The sequence below is a fragment of the Pelobates fuscus genome, chromosome 12 (genome assembly GCF_036172605.1).
Source record: "Pelobates fuscus isolate aPelFus1 chromosome 12, aPelFus1.pri, whole genome shotgun sequence".
NCBI classification, from domain to species: domain Eukaryota; kingdom Metazoa; phylum Chordata; class Amphibia; order Anura; family Pelobatidae; genus Pelobates; species Pelobates fuscus.
Window position 1 is genome coordinate 88,222,332 of NC_086328.1, and position 16,585 is coordinate 88,238,916.

Below are 16,585 nucleotides of genomic sequence, written 5' to 3' on the forward strand. Positions count from 1 at the left end.
GAGAGCACCCTCCCATAACATTACACATTAGTACATATTTTGGAAGTGAGAGTTTGGAAATCCCTTAGTCAGTCCCCCTCCTCCCCCATCCAAAAGTTATAAGTTATAAGCAACTACAACCCAGACCCTCCTATAGCTCTATCACAGCAGCTACAACCCAGACCCTGCTAGAGCTCTATCACAGCAACTACAACCCAGACCCTCCTAGAGCTCTATCACAGCAACTACAGCCCAAACCCCCCTAGAGCTCTATCACAGCAACTACAGCCCAGACCCCCCTAGAGCTCTATCACAGCAACTACAGCCCAGACCCCCCTAAAGCTCTATCACAGCAACTACAACCCAGACCCCCCTAAAGCTCTATCACAGCAACTACAACCCAGACCCCCCTAAAGCTCTATCACAGCAACTACAACCCAGACCCCCCTAAAGCTCTATCACAGCAACTACAGCCCAGACCCTCCTAGAGCTCTCTCACAGCCCAGACCCTCCTAGAGCTCTAATCACAGCAGCTACAGCCCAGACCCTGCACAGCGGGGTCCTATCAGTGAGTGACTACTATAAGAGTAAAGGACTCGTTTTGGGACCGTCACAAGAAAGTCGGAACATGACGTAAAGGCGCCGAGCTATCTGTCCATCCCATCCCTACAGACAGACAGACAGACAGGACCGCTGAGGTACCGTCCGCGCGCTCCCTACCTGACTGAGGGCCAGCGTGCACCCGCCGCGCGCGCTCCCGGACTGCCAACCAGCTCAGCGCGCCACGCCCAGCCCAGCCAGTGGGAGCTCGAGCCGGGTCCGTTACAGCGAGCGCCGCGTGCCCCAGCCCCGCAGCCCGTTAGAACTGGTGACGTCCCCGGGCCCCCTCAGAGTAACCCACCGCCGCCATGTTCAGCTGGGTGAGCAGCGATGCCCGGAGGAAGAAAGACCCCGAGCTCTATCACACCGTGTCCGAGGGTCTCCGCAAACTGTACACCCAGAAATTGCTCCCGCTGGAGGAGACCTACCGCTTCCACGAGTTCCACTCCCCGGCCCTGGAAGAGGCCGACTTCCACAACAAGCCCATGGTGCTGCTGGTCGGTCAGTACAGCACCGGCAAGACCACCTTCATCCGCCATCTCATGGAGCAGGACTTCCCCGGCATGAGGATCGGGCCCGAGCCCACCACCGACTCTTTCATCGCCGTCATGCACGGCCCGGTGGAGGGGATCCTGCCGGGAAACGCACTGGTCGTGGATCCCAAGAAACCATTCAGGAAACTCAGCGCCTTCGGCAATGCCTTCCTAAACAGGTAAACCAGTGTGACATTCCTGCACACCAGGTGGGGACTACAACTCCCAGTACTGCCAGCCTTAGAGGGGGCAGAGCACTATGGGAATTGTAGTTGTACAACAAATAGGCAGACTACATCTCTTACAGTAAGAATGCTGGCAAAGCATAATGGGAAGTGTAGTTCAAAACATCTGGGGTGCAGAATGTTGCCTACACCCTTTTGGCCATTTGTGATAAGTTTTTTTTTTTTTTTTTTTTTTTTTTTTTTTACATTTGAACAACTTTTAATGGTTGGCTGAGCATCATGAGTAGCACAAGCTATGCCATGTTTGAGATTTTTCATACAGATGTCATCTTTATTACAAAATTCTTAAAATGCTTTATTGGAATAGTACTGAAACCCTAACACAATCAGAAAACTCCAGGATATAGGTATGAATGAGTTTGCTATTGAATATGGACATTATTGGAGCTGAATGGACATTTTGCCTTTTAGAGGCTTCAGGGAAACAAAAATCAAAGTCCACACATAAAAGAGTGCTGTTTTAATACAGTTGGAATCCCCCAAACAACTGCATTGATTAACATTCCTGTGCACCAACAGGGAAATCACTTAAATACTACAAGCATCACTGTTATGCTGTCCATCAGTGTATAAAAGCAATGTGTTTAAAAATGCATGATGGCTCTAACAATAAGTTAAAGTCCACAACAGGTGGAGTGTTAAATGTTACCCATGCGTGTGCATGAACCTCATATGGATTGCAATGAGGATGTTAGATTAAGTGTGTGTGTGTGTGTGTTCTTCTAGATTGTGTCTGTGTTCTTGGTGATTTGCTAAACTGGTATCGGACTAAAATAGTTAATTTAAAGCAATACTACACACACAAACTTCAGTGGTCTTGCGGGATACTCCAGAGACCTTTTTGTGTTGTACTCACACAGGCTTCTGGTGGTTGAAGTTCCAGAAACTGAAGAAAGGTGTTTGCATATACCACCTGCACTGCACCAATGGGCCACTGTACACCAAGCTGCAATGTCACCGAGAGCGTCTTTGCAAAATATGTAAAGACCTCAGAAGGTTGACAGAGCTACTTTAAAGGACCACTATAGGCACCCAGACAACTGCAGCTTAACCCTTTAAGGACACAACTTCTGGAATAAAAGGGAATCATGACGGAATATTTCCGTCATGTGTCCTTAAGGGGGTTCCAGGTCCATCTAGGGGTAACCCTGCCTGCTGTAAACATAGCAGTTTCAGAGAAACTGCTATGTTTACATATGGGTTAATCCAGCCTCTAGTGGCTGTCTCATTGACAGCCGCTAGAGGCGCTTCTCACTGTGATTTTCACAGTGAGAAAACACCAGCGTCCATAGGAAAGCATTGAGAATGCTTTCCTATGGATGGACTGACTGCGTGCGTGGCTCTTGCCGCGCATGCGCATTCAGCCGATGACGTCGGAAGGAGGAGGAGAGTCCCCAGCGCCGAGGGAGCCTGGCGCTGGAGAAAGGTAAGTGTTTAACCCCTTCCTCCAACTTCAGCCATGAGGGTGGGAGGACCTATTAACACTATAGTGCCAGGAAAACGACATTGTTTTCCTGGCACTATAGTGGTCCTTTAACAAAACGGATTCCTTCATACTTATGCTCACCAGTTTGCTCTTTTAATTAGGGATCTTTATAAATGATGCGCACTCCCAAGTATTGGCTATTTTAGAACAGTTCTGTCCTATAATGTATGTATAAAGCTATGTATATATCAAATTGACACTATAACATCAGTTAAATCCTAAGATATAGACCATAACCCCACTCAGTTCAGGTCATATTTTGTATGACTTATCAGTACAGTATGTACTCGAGGAATGCCAGAGACAGCTTGGTACAAATAGTGTTTCTGAACGCCATACATTTTTCTGTGTGTCTCTGTTATTACACAACACAAGTTTCAATGCTGGCATATCTGATATTTGTGATTACCAACACTGTATAGAAAACACGGTTATGCACCATAGCCACAACAGCGAGCTCTGGTGGTGATGGAGAAAGTAGTGCCCTGGCTTCTCCCATTGTTCTTATCTTGGGTCTGCCAGGTGCTGCTCCCACGAGTGCAGGAGAGCTGGTGTATTTTAAGCAAGAATCTCTCCAGCATTAGTACTTGAGGTGGAGAGCAGCACCTGGCAGACACGATTCAGACTTAAAGGATCATTATAGTATCAGGAAAACAAACTCGTTTTCCTGACACTATATCATCCTTAGGACCCCCCACCCTCAGGGTCCCCCTTCCTTGGTGCTGAAGGGGTTAAAACCCCTTCAGTTACTTACCTTAATCCAGCACTGGGCTCCCCCGGCGCTGGTGACCTCTCCTCCCTCGCCGACGTCGACTCCCAAGTGGAGCGGAACGTGCAAGAGCCGCACGCGCATTCAAACAGTCCATAGGAATCAATCAATTTTCCTATGGACGTTCTGCCCGCTGGATGAGATTTTCACATCCAGCATCGCAGAAGCGCCTCTAGCGGCTGTCAGGAAGACAGCTACTAGAGGTTGGATTAACCCTGCAATGGAAACATAGCAGTTTCTCTGAAACTGCTATGTTTACATCTGAAGGGTTAAAACCGGGGGACCTGGCACCCAGACCACTTCAGTGAGCTGAAGTGGTTTGGGTGACTATAGTGTCCCTTTAAACTTTTTGACTTCTTTAAATGGGGAGGAGTCTGGGCACTATTGGCATTATGACCACTACAGCGAGGTTGTAATGGTCATGGTGCATGGATTGGTCCTTTTAAAGGGTAATGTTTTAATTTTTTTTTTTTTACACAACTACTAAAATTGCCTATTCCAATATGTGAAGCAATAACAAAAATGCTATTATGTTTTATTTCTTTATTTATTTTACAAACATTTTTGGCACCGAGTGGAGGGATGGAAAATAGATGGACACTGAGAAAGAACAGATATTTTAAACAAAATTGCAGCCCATGTTCAGTTATAGTGCCTGGTCCCAAGCTAACATAATAATATGCCTTATGTTCCACCTGGTGTCCTCTGTAAGATGAGGACCTGAGAGTAAAATATGCCTAAATAAATTAGAGTATGCCTGGTGAGGAGCTCAGAATAAGTTTGTGGTCAGGCTCAGCAATTGAACTCTAAATACAAAATTATAACTAGAGTCCATATGTCATGGCAAACATGATTTTATTTATTTATTCCTATTTAAAAGTCACACCACCCAGTACAAACTGAGTGTAATGTCTTTTTTGAAAGGAGCTGCCTCTAAAATAGTGATAGGCCTTCTTCAAAAAGGAACTTCACGAAGGTCATTTGTGTGCTTTTGTCTTGCTTGGATCATATCACTAAATATCTATACTGGTTTATACCAGTTTGTTTCTAGTCCCATCAGCATACTTCCTCTAATCAACACTCAACTAGTCAGTCACAGTAATTTAAAGGAATGTATTTGTATCAAAAAAACTATTTATTTGTTTATATTGGAGGACAAACTATGCTTCTCGTTTCTTCTGTGAAAAGTATTGCTACAACCAGTGCAGCGTGTGTATGAGTGCAGCGTGTGTGTGTATATGAGTGCAGCGTGTGTGTGTATATGAGTGCAGCGTGTGTGTGTATATGAGTGCAGCGTGTGTGTGTGTATATGAGTGCAGCGTGTGTGTGTGTATATGAGTGCAGCGTGTGTGTGTGTATATGAGTGCAGTGTGTGTGTGTGTGTGTGTGTGTTGCAGAGCCTTGGTGGGGGGGTGGGCAATGTTTTTTTAATTTTTTGTATTCTTTAAAAAAAATTTTTTTATTATTTTTTATTTTAATTTAATTATTATTATTTTAGTATTGTTATTTATTAATTAATTATTATTATTTTTTTATTATTATTATTATTATTTTTTATTTATTTTTCGTCCCCCCTCCCTGCTTGATACATAGCTGGGAGGGGGGCTCCTTCCCTGGTGGTCCAGCATTGGCAGTTCAGGGGGGGGAGAGGGGGCTGGCAGAGCTGTAACTTACCTTTCCTGCAGCTCCTGTCAGCTCTCTCCTCCTCCGCGCCGTCCGTGCAGCTCCCTCTGTCAGCTCCCAGTGTAAGTCTCTGTAAGAGCCGCGGCTCTCGCGAGATTTACACTGGGAGCTGACCGAGGTGCTGAACGGACGGCGCGTAGGAGGAGAGAGCTGACAGGAGCTGCAGGAAAGGTAAGTTACAGCTCTGCCAGCCCCCCTCTCCCCCAGTCTGTATTATGGCAATGCAAATTGCCATAATACAGACTATTGACTCGAGTATAAGCCGAGTTGGGTTTTTTTAGCACAAAAAATGTGCTAAAAAACTCGGCTTATACTCGAGTATATACGGTGTATGTATGTATGTATGTATGTATGTATGTATGTATGTATGTATGTATGTGTATATATATATATATATATATATATATATATATATATATATAGGGATAAACCGATTATCGGTTTTACCGATATCGACCAATAGTCGGTATTTTCGGTAATATCTGTATCAGTCAATAGAGATACCGATATTGCCGATAATACATACCAGGACCGGAGGAGCACGCAGCAAGCTGTTACTTACCTTTCCAGCTGCTCCTTTCAGCTCCCTGTGTAAATCTCACGAGTCAGAGCGTTGCCACTGGTTACCATGGCAACGCGGCACGCAGACCACGAGAGTTACACAGGGAGCTGCTGGAAAGGTAAGTAAGTTTGCTGCGGGCCCCCCCACTGCTCAGTACATGCCACTGGTCCACCAGGGAATGCCATAGCCCCCCTCCCTGGCCAGGTAACAAGCAGGGAGGGGGAAAAAAATAAAACCTATAAATATTAAAAATTAAATTAAAATAAAAAATACCGCGTCCTTCCCCCCCCCCCCCATTTTACACAAATTACATCTCTTCAGAAACACACACTACACACACTCTGCATTATATACACACCCGTTATGCAAACACTCTGCATTCATTATGTATACACACTACACACACACTTCATTCACTTTACACACACTGCATTCACTATACACACACACACACACACACACACTCTGTATTCACTATATATACACACTACACAAACACACACACTCTGCATTCATTATATACATACACAGCTCCCCTGTCTAAACACACTGCATCCACTACATGTGGTATGTATATTTTGTGCATTTACCTTTAGAAATAGTTTTTTTTTTTTTTTTTAAATTGTAAATTTACTGAATATCAGCAAGTTATCGGCCTGAAAGTTCACAGATTATCAGTATCTGTATCTGCTCTAAAAAATCAATATCGGTCGATCTCTAAAATATCTGTATCTATATATAAAAAATAAAGAGACCTTGCACTCCAACTTACTTTGTAGCAGACCCGGTGCTTGATTGCACAAAATAGATATAGCCAAAGGAAATCAGTGCTGATTTTCTTTGGAGATATAATCTATCTATATATCTTCATCTGACTAGGAGAGGGGTACAGGAATAACTAGTGAAAGAGAAATTAACCAAAAGAAACAGAAACTTGCTGGTACCATTTGTGAAAGTAAGGCATCGCCAAACCTATATGGGTAATAAGTACGATGTAAGGAATGGAAAATGAGGAACAGACACAACCAGTTGAATATACATTGATTCCAGAAAATGGAGAAAATAAGAGACATTCAACATATTGAAGATATAACATAGCATTAAAAGCTTAAACTGTCAGCTGGGATCAATATTGGGCTAAAACAGCAGGGATCTAGCATCCAAACACAAGATCTACATAGTGGCAAGGCAAAGTCTCAGATCCATTCCCAATTTGTTTCCCGTGTGTTGGATATCTGTGACTCCTCTTGGCTTATTGATTGAAATGGAACTTGAGCCCTGCCTATTGCTAGATATTGTCAAAGAGTGTGCTCCCTATAAAAAGTAGTCCTTATTTTTTTCTTAAAGCTTAAAAAAACTAAATTTAATGCAAATAAAAACAAGAGGCATTAGGGGGACAAAAAAGGATCTGTCACTTTCAGGGGTGTTTCCATATTTTGCAAAGACTTTTTGAAGGTAACCTCTCAGATTATAGTCTGTTGGATGTCGGGTGCAGTTGAGGGTAGGTGTACTTACCAGTTCTTCACAGCCACTGACTTCTTTTTCTGGGTCACTGTCCTCAGTTCCTGGTGTTTTCATTGCTAGAACTTGCGTTCGTGCTGTACTATCACACATGTAAGGTCATGCAGCCTCTAAGGAGGATTTTGCAACACTGCAGAAACCTCCATAGATCATGTACTGCCGTCACTTGTGACAGCCGATGGATTGGACAAAAGTTGATGGCAGAGCTCTGTCTTTTGTCGACCTCAGTTACCATAGTCCCTAGTTTGTCTTATACTCATGTTGACTGTGTTGAAACTTCATTTCAATCTAAAGATACAATTTCATAAAGGTTTATATCCTTATGAAATACTCGAAAGTGATAGAGCTGCTTTAATTTAAAATTAAAAGTTCTGCTTTACGTTGCTCAGAATCCGATCTTGTCGTGTTCTCACTCTAGCAGTTTCAAGAATTTACAGATAATGATGTAATGAACATCTCCTAAGTGGCCATTTTGTGGCAAAACTATCTTGATAATGAGAATGGCTAGGCTTGTTCAAATTGCAGATGTGTATGGTATTTTAGTTCTGCTGTTGGTCACTTACAGAAACTATATACCCCTTAACATGGCCAGGCACATTTAACAGTGTTCATAAAAATCGTGAGTTAAGCTTTTTTCCCAAGGTAACCAAAGCTCTGAAACTTAATTTCTGACTCATTTTGTTAATCGTGTGACTGCAGTAATGGTGGCTGCTGTAAGTGCCATCTTAGGAAACTGAGAGCCTATACAGCCTCTCGGGAAACTACAGGCAGGGAGTGTAAGCTATGTTTCTCCAACAGGTACAGGGCTGGACTGGCTCGTCTGGAAACTCTCTGTAACCTGGGCAGCCTGCTGCGTACTGAGTTAGTTACTGGTTGCTTTCAGGGAGGTGCAAGGAGTGCCAGCAGCTCCCTGCTTTGCACAGGGCTGAAGACCACTTTGAAAAAGCATGTTTTCATATTCCCGTGGCTGTGGAGGCAGCCGCTTGTAATTGAAATACTTAATGTGACTGTGCTGTGTTTGAGTGTCAGAGAATAGATAGTGAGTGGGTATCAGTTTGTGTATGGGTCGGTGTTTGTTTTAGAAAGTGTATCACAATCGCATACAGCGAGCACGCACACACATAGACAAACCAAGAGACTATGGGAAGGCGTTAACCACCCAGGGTAATTCCCAAAATTCTTAATTAATGCAAATTAAATCCAACTGGCAAAAATAGCCATGCTGTGACCATAGTAGAGTTGGGTTATGCTTCCAGATCAGCTGTTTGTGCCTCCAGAGTTTAGAAAATAGCCTTATTAATGTCTATGGCTTTTGGCAAGCACTCCATCCAAACTTTGTAATTGAAATGATTTTGTTTCAGGGCAAGTAGATTGGACTACTGCTTTATTCCTATGGGTAAGCAGATATTTTTGACACACATCTGTTGTGGATACAGCTCACTACATTATCTCTAACACATTCAATATTTAATCAAGCTATGAAATTTCACTATTTCCGATAAATGAACTACAAGCTAATTTTGACAAAAATAGTGCTCTCTCAGCATTTTAAACCTGCCCCCATTCGTTTGGATAAATGTTTCTTTATAAATGCAAGTAATTTTCCTCCGTGCGTAAATAAGAGCTGTATATAACCATTTTTCTGACTTGGCTCACTTCTACTCCAATGGGTTTTGCTTTGTCTCCTGTTAAAGGGACACTATAGGCTATAACACTGTCTCCCTATTTGGAGTTAAACCATTTTCAAACAGTTTAAAAAAGCGTCCCTGGCTACCCACAGCCCAGCACCCTAATGGAGGTATCCTAAGGCAGGGGAATAAATTCCACACTTTCTTATAACCATACTAATTAATCCCAGCAATGGGCAATCTGATAGATTAAAGCGGTCAATGGCACTCTCAGACCAGCACAGCCGTCCATTGCTGCTCATGCATAATTATTAGGCCAAACAGCACAGAGGGGATTGGAGTAAAAAATACACATACTAGAACAATTTTGGTTAGAAAAGCAGCTACAGTGCCTGCAGTGTCCCCTTTTTTTGTTTAAATGATGGGGGGCAGGGGTAAACACATTCTCTCTCCTTTTTTATTCATTTTGTTTAATCTAGGGATTCACACAGCATTATAACCTCCAAAGCTTGCTGCTGTGATTATGCCCTTGGGCATGATAATTAGTCAAACCATTTTGGAACAGTTTCACATATTATGGGCACCTGAAGTCCTGCACCTTCTTCAGATATAGCTGAAGAGAAGGTTTTCTTTCTGCATTATTCATTCTTCCTTAATAAATAGAGTTCACTAAGAGTGTCTGTATAAAACATTCGGATTCAACTGTGATATTCAGTAGATTGATGACACAGCTGCTCTCAATTAGATATAGCTTGAAGAGGCATACAAGTTTGCACACCTGTTGAATGGACAAGTGCTAAAAGTCCAGGTGTCCAGTTTTGTCTCAACAGAACATGATTGGAATTCCTTGGTGACAACATTGTTTATTTCACAGGGTGGTAGAACTCGCATTTGTTAACCCCTTCAGGACGGAGTCAATAGTGCACGTTCTGATCAAAACAAAACGTAAACAAAAACTGGAATTTGCGCTATATGTCTGTTCACCCGTAATTCACCGCTGTCACATTAAGTGCACCCACACTTATTATATATCATTTTGTTCAGGAGAAACAGGGCTTTAATCTATCATTAACTATTCATATATGGAACATCATTTATTATGAATAAAAGTAAAAAAAATGTGAGAAAATAAGATTTTTTTTTTAAGTTTGCATTTCCGTCTGACATTTTAACTGTGAATGTCATAATACTGTTAGGTTTTACTGCAAAGAAATGCACATATTTGTAATCAGCGATGTCTCACGAGTACAACAGTACCCCCCATTAACAGGTTTTATGTTGTTTTGGAAAGTTACAGGGTCAAATATAGAACATTACATTTTCAAATTGAAATTTGCCAGATTGGTAATGTTACCTTTGAGACGGTGTGGTAGCCCAGGAATGAGAATTACCCCCATAATGGCATACCATTTGAAAAAGTAGACAAGCCAAGGTATTGAAAGTGGGTATGTTTAGTCTTTTTTAGTAGCCACTTAGTCACAAACACTGGCCAAAGTTAGCGTTCATATTTGTTTTTGTGTGAAAAAAGCAAAAAACGAATATTTGGCCAGTGTTTGTGACTAAGTGGCTACTAAGAAAGACTGGACATACCCCACTTGCAATACCTCGGGTTGTCTACTTTTGCAAATGGTTTGCCATCATGGGGGTAATTCTCATTCCTGGGCTACCATACGCTCTCAAAGGCAACATAACCAATCTGTCAAATTTCAATGTGAAAAAAATGAAATGCAAGCCTTATATGTGACTCTTTAACTTTCCAAAACACCATAAAACCTGTATATGGGGGGTACTGTTATTCTCGGGAGACTTCACTAAACACAAATATTAGTGTTTTAAAACAGTAAAACATATTACAACAATAATATAGTCCATAAAAGTGCCGTTCGTTTGTAAAAAATGCAAAAAACGTCACTTTTACTTAAAATATCATCGTTGTAATACAATTTACCAGTTTGAAACATGAATATTTGAGTTCAGCGAAGTCTCCCGAGTAAAACAGTACCCCCTATGTACAGGTTTTATGGTGTCTTGGAGAGTTACAGGGTCAAATATAGTGCTTGCAAATTAAATTCTCTGCACTTTCTCCCTGTGTTGTCAGGCATGTCAATCAAATTTGAATTAATCAAATCACATAATTACGTTAAAAGATTATTTAAATATACATGTAGAATTTTAATATATATGCATTTATAGGTATTTAAATTCTACGTGTATACTAATGTAATCTTTTATGTAATTATATGTATTTATCTATATATATATATTTGCGGTTATTTGTATTTTATATATATATAGATATATATAGAATGTCATTCTAAGTGTATTTTGTTACCGATATATATATATTAATAACAAAATACAGTTAGAATGAAATTACATATGCATATATAATTTATATTAAATTTTGTTTCAATATTTTATTTATTTATTTTATTATTTTATTTATTTATTATTTTAATTATACGTATTTATATATAATATATATATGTACATCTATTATATATATAATATATATACATATTATATATATATGTAACGTCATTCTAAGTGTATTTTAATATTAATATATATACTTATATTAATATTAAAATACACTTTGTATGACGTTACATGTATATAATATGTATATATATTATATATATAATATATATACATATTATATATATATATATAAAAATATATTTCATTTATTTTTACACTTGTCTTTTATTTTTTTTTTATACTTCCCACCAGCAGGGGGACTGTCTGATATTTCAAACAGTCCCCCTGCTGGCATATCCACAGCCAGCTATAGGGGGCCATGTGATCGCTCTTTGAGAGCGATCACATGGCCCCCGGGGGCCTGATTTGCCGTGGGAGGGCTGCCTGGGCTGTGAGGCAGTCCTCCCGAAGCGGATCGCGGCGGAGGTAAGTATAACTTACCTCCTGGGGCTGCAAGCCGTTACGGCGTGCTATGCCGTCATAACGGCGTTAAAGCCCACTTAACCCGTGACGGCATAGCACGCCGTAACGGCGTTAAGGGGTTAAGACACTTTATAAACCCTGTATATGTAAAGAGAATTGAGTTTTCAAAAGACTCTTAACCCCTTAAGGACACATGACATGTGTGACATGTCATGATTCCCTTTTATTCCAGAAGTTTGGTCCTTAAGGGGTTAAGGGTCCGAAAAGATGGGTAATCTTTTATCTGAATTAGGGATCAACCGTTTATCGGTTTTGCAGATATTCTGTTTTTTTTGTTGTTGCAAGTATTGGTATCTGCCGATAATGAGGTGGGCCGGCGTGTCAATAAGGCGGCACAAGCGGTCGCATTAGGGCACACCAGCCTGGGGGGCGCTATATTGAAGTGACCGGCAGGTGGTGGGCGCACAGCGCTCCCTCCTGCCAGGCCATCTGTTTAGCGTGGCTGAGCGGAGCAGTGCACACCGCGGTTCAGGAACTTATGCTTCGGTCACACTACCAGGAGACACACCAGGAACCAAGGAGGGGGGAGAGAGGGGCACTATGGAACGGGGTTGTGGGGGTGGTAAGGATCACTATGGGTCGGGTGAGGGGGGTAGTAAGGAACACTATGGGACGGGGGGGGGGACATTATGGGGAAGGGGGGACATTAAGGGAGGACACTAAGCTACAGGGGAGGGAAGAGAAAATGAACACAGGGGTAGGGGGGGACCACTAGAAGAGAAGGGAGAGTAACATTAATGGAAAGGGGGGTGGGGGCACTAAGAGACAGGTAAGGGGTATGGGGGGGGGGTGAGTTCCTACCGCACATATTTACACACAAACAAACTGCATCCACTACACAAACACACACACACACACTGCATTTACTAATCAAATTCTCACTGCACCCACTATGCACACATGTAAATATTCTTGAAAACATAAAAAAAAAACCTCTTACTGGCATGTATATTTTGTGCATTTACCACTTAATAAAAAAAAAAAAAAGGATTACGGTAAATGTACAGAATATCGGTAGGCTATCGGCCTGAAAGTTCACAGATTATCGGTATCGGTTCTAAAAATATTGGTCGATCCCTAATCTGAATACCTTAAATAAAGCCAAGTGAGGAGTTACTGATAATCTGAGTTTTGGCTAGGGCAAAGCAAACGATGAGCTACACTTTCCTTTTTCCCAGATTTTTTTTTTTTTTTTTTTTTACTATTACATTTTCCCACCCTTGAGAGGTATGCATGAATCACGTTTAGGGATCAGAGCCAATTCTGTATTTTAGCACATAATTTTTTAAATTTTTTTTTTTTAATTCTTTATTTTTGTAGTGCGCATAAAGTTTACAGGCAGGTGTGAGGTGCCCCGAAAGCAGTCCTCAGGCATTTTCCTCGCTGAACATGCGGGACAAATGAAATACAGGCACAATTTTTATATTTATAGTAATGCTGAGTGATTCCACAGATAACACAGTGCGAACGGTAGTAGTAAAACATACGTTTACAAAAGAGAGAAACAAGATTAATGGCAAAACATATAACAGGCTGATCTATAATTGAGGATCAAAACATACCGAGTATGTGGCTGCACAATAGCTGCACGATTAACATTCTACAGTAGAACAGGCTAGTTACACATGCTTAGATTTGTTTGCTATCTAGTCTGAAATAAAACAGCAGAGAAGACTTAATCTCTTCCATAACATAACGGCAACAGTGCACCATTATATGTTTAGGTTAAGAGTTAACTCAGGTGTACATAAGTTTAGGTGTACGTGCAGGGAAGCCATCGGTTTCTCTATAGGTTTTAAACAGGCTGGAGTCGCCTACGTATTTGGCGCCATCCAGTGAAATGGTGCATAGTAATTGAGCATTTACGTGGCTAAATATGCGTAAATATGTGCTGCCAAGAGAGGGAAGTGTGTCGGTTAAAAAGCAGTTTCAGCTCAGCTTAAAATGTGAAAGAAAAGGGTGATGGTCGCATAGTACAGATTGAGTCAGAGGATCTGTTATGCGATATGCTGGCTCTATATATATTATAAGTAATAGTTTCCCCTGCATGTTATGAGTAGATATGGGCAATATCAGCATAGTGCATGGGATGATGCTTAGCTCAAAGATGGTAATTGCAGACATCTAAAATGAATCAGAGCATGCAGGTTTCAAGCTATAATGCAAGCTATGTATGCCATTGTTGTCTGGTCCTATGACTAGAGATTGCAGGACTTGGTATTTCAAATTGCTCATACAGAATTAGTGGGGTAGCAGAGCAGAGCTGTAAATGAACTGAAAATAAAAATATATAAAAAGGGACATTTATATACGACATCAGCATGGGATTAAAGGTCCCTTATCAGGTATGTCCAGTTACTCAGCTTCCCCTGTAAGTGATTAGACGTCCCTATTGCTGGTTTGGATACTTGATCAGCCGATTAGCACATCTCTTTATGGCTGTCTGCTGTGCTTCCATTAAAGTAATGCAGTGAGTTTTTACGCTGGGTTCCACTGACCGATGAAGTGAATAACCTTGATTATATAGTTACAATGGCATCTGTCAAGGGATGTGATATATAAGGCAGAAAGTGAACAGTCTGTTGTTGAATTTCATGTGTTGAAAGCAGAAACATGAGCAAGCAAAAATATCTGAGTGACTTTGAGAAGGGCCAAATAGTGATAATTAGATGACTGGATCAGAGCATCTCCAAAACGGCAAGTCTTGCTGTGTGTTCCCAGTATGCGATGGTTAGCATCTACCCAAAGTGGTGCCGGTGAACTGGTATTAGGGATCGCCCGATTATCGGTTTTACCGATATAATCGGCCGATATTCGGTATTTTCGGCAATATCGGTATCGGCCAATAGGGATACCGATATTGCCGATAATACCTCCCAGGACCGCCAGGCTCATTACAAGCCCGGCGGTCCTGGGGGGGGCGGGCAGCAAGCGTTTACTCACCTCCCAGCAGCTCCTCCAGCTCCCCAGTGTAAATCTCGCGAGACCCGCGGCCAGCTCTGACGGCCGCGGGTCTCGCGAGATTTACACTGGGGAGCTGCAGGAGCTGCTGGGAGGTGAGTAAACGCATGCTGCCCACCCCACTTCCCTTCCCTCCCCTTCCCCAGCTAAGCCAATGCCACTGGACCACCAGGGATTAACATATCCCCCCTCCCTGGCAAGGCAACAAGCAGGGAGGGGGGACAACAAAAAATAAAAATTAATAATAATTAAATATATATATAAAAAAAATAATTAGAGAGACCCACGTTGATGCACCAATTTCATTATGCCCAACTTAAACACTTCTATCACAACTTGCCGCATAGAACTAGACTGCACAGGGACTTAACGTGGTTTGAACAGTTATGCTTCCAGACACCCGAGGCGGAAGGTACAGTCTCCACAATGTACCAGCGACTGGCGACAGGAGAGAGGGAAAGGAAAGATACCTTCAAGAGGCGCTGGGAAGACGCACTGGACAGAGAATACACAGAAAGTCAATGGGAGCAAGTACTATTGCTGCAACATAAGAGCTCTTCTAGCTCACAATACCAGGAGACGAACTACAAGTTGCTATCTCACTGGTACCGCACCCCATCTCTGCTACACCGAATCAGCCCAGAAATTCCAAACACATGCTGGAGATGCGAGACTGAGACCGGGACCCTCCAACATATCTGGTGGGAATGCGACGGTATTAAGCCATACTGGGTGAATGTTGGAGACGAAATACGAAAGATACTAGGCGAACCTCAGAACCTGACGGCAGACCTAGTCCTACTGCACCACACGGACAAATCGCTCCCAGCATATAAAAAGTCGATCCTTCGACACCTCTTGAACGCGGCGAAGACACTGATACCACTGCTCTGGAAGAAGACGCACCCGCCGACGATCGGACAATGGAGACGTAAAGTGGACGACATCCAAAAAGCTGAATCCATAATAGCCAACCTGCTGGGCAAACAAGAAAAGCATGCAGATCAATGGGGACCCTGGTTCTTCTACCGCTCGCAACACACAGATGATGACTGAAGGGAAGTGGGAATACGGGGCCCGGGCTTGCCTGATACAACTTCCCTACCTCCCCACTGATCTGCCATATCCTCGCCAGGGGCCGGGGGACAGGTGGGCAGGGACCCCGGGGAGACCGGAGCGGAGACCTCGCCACGGGTGGGAATGGAAATTCGGGGGACGGGGTTAAGGGAACGCTATCAGCGCACAGAGTAACCAGAATTGCATGCAACGCGTATAGGGAGATAACTATTTTCTTAAAATATAGAATACACACACACTGACAACCGATGCAACATAAGAGAGACTGACACCACACAGAGCCGCACGGGGGAGGGCAGGCGGATGGAGAGACATGGAGAGGTACATCTGGGACGCACACCACACCTACCACCACATGCACATACCAGCACCTATGACCACCTAGATTGACACCCGAAGCAAGACTGGCCCAGAGATGACTCCCCAGGCGCTGGGTACCTTAGCAGACAGATGGATAGCGGGAACATACTGGCTATGGACCACAGGGAACGCACGACCCGACAGCTACCACTTAGATGGCAGGGACGAATAGGGGAGCAGGGGGTCCACAGACGCTACTCTAGCCCCGCTCTCTACA

The 16,585-nt window shown here is 42.7% G+C and overlaps 1 protein-coding gene across 1 annotated transcript in view; it reads left to right on the plus strand.

The window, feature by feature from the left end:
- The first annotated feature begins 692 nt into the window (after positions 1-692).
- Positions 693-16,585, plus strand: part of LOC134579547 (EH domain-containing protein 1) — a 43,796-nt gene continuing 27,903 nt past the window's right edge. The window contains exon 1 of the mRNA XM_063438876.1: positions 693-1,291. Within this exon, the coding sequence (XP_063294946.1) occupies positions 888-1,291 (404 nt within the window). The 5' untranslated portion in view covers positions 693-887. The remainder of the gene's footprint in view (positions 1,292-16,585) is intronic.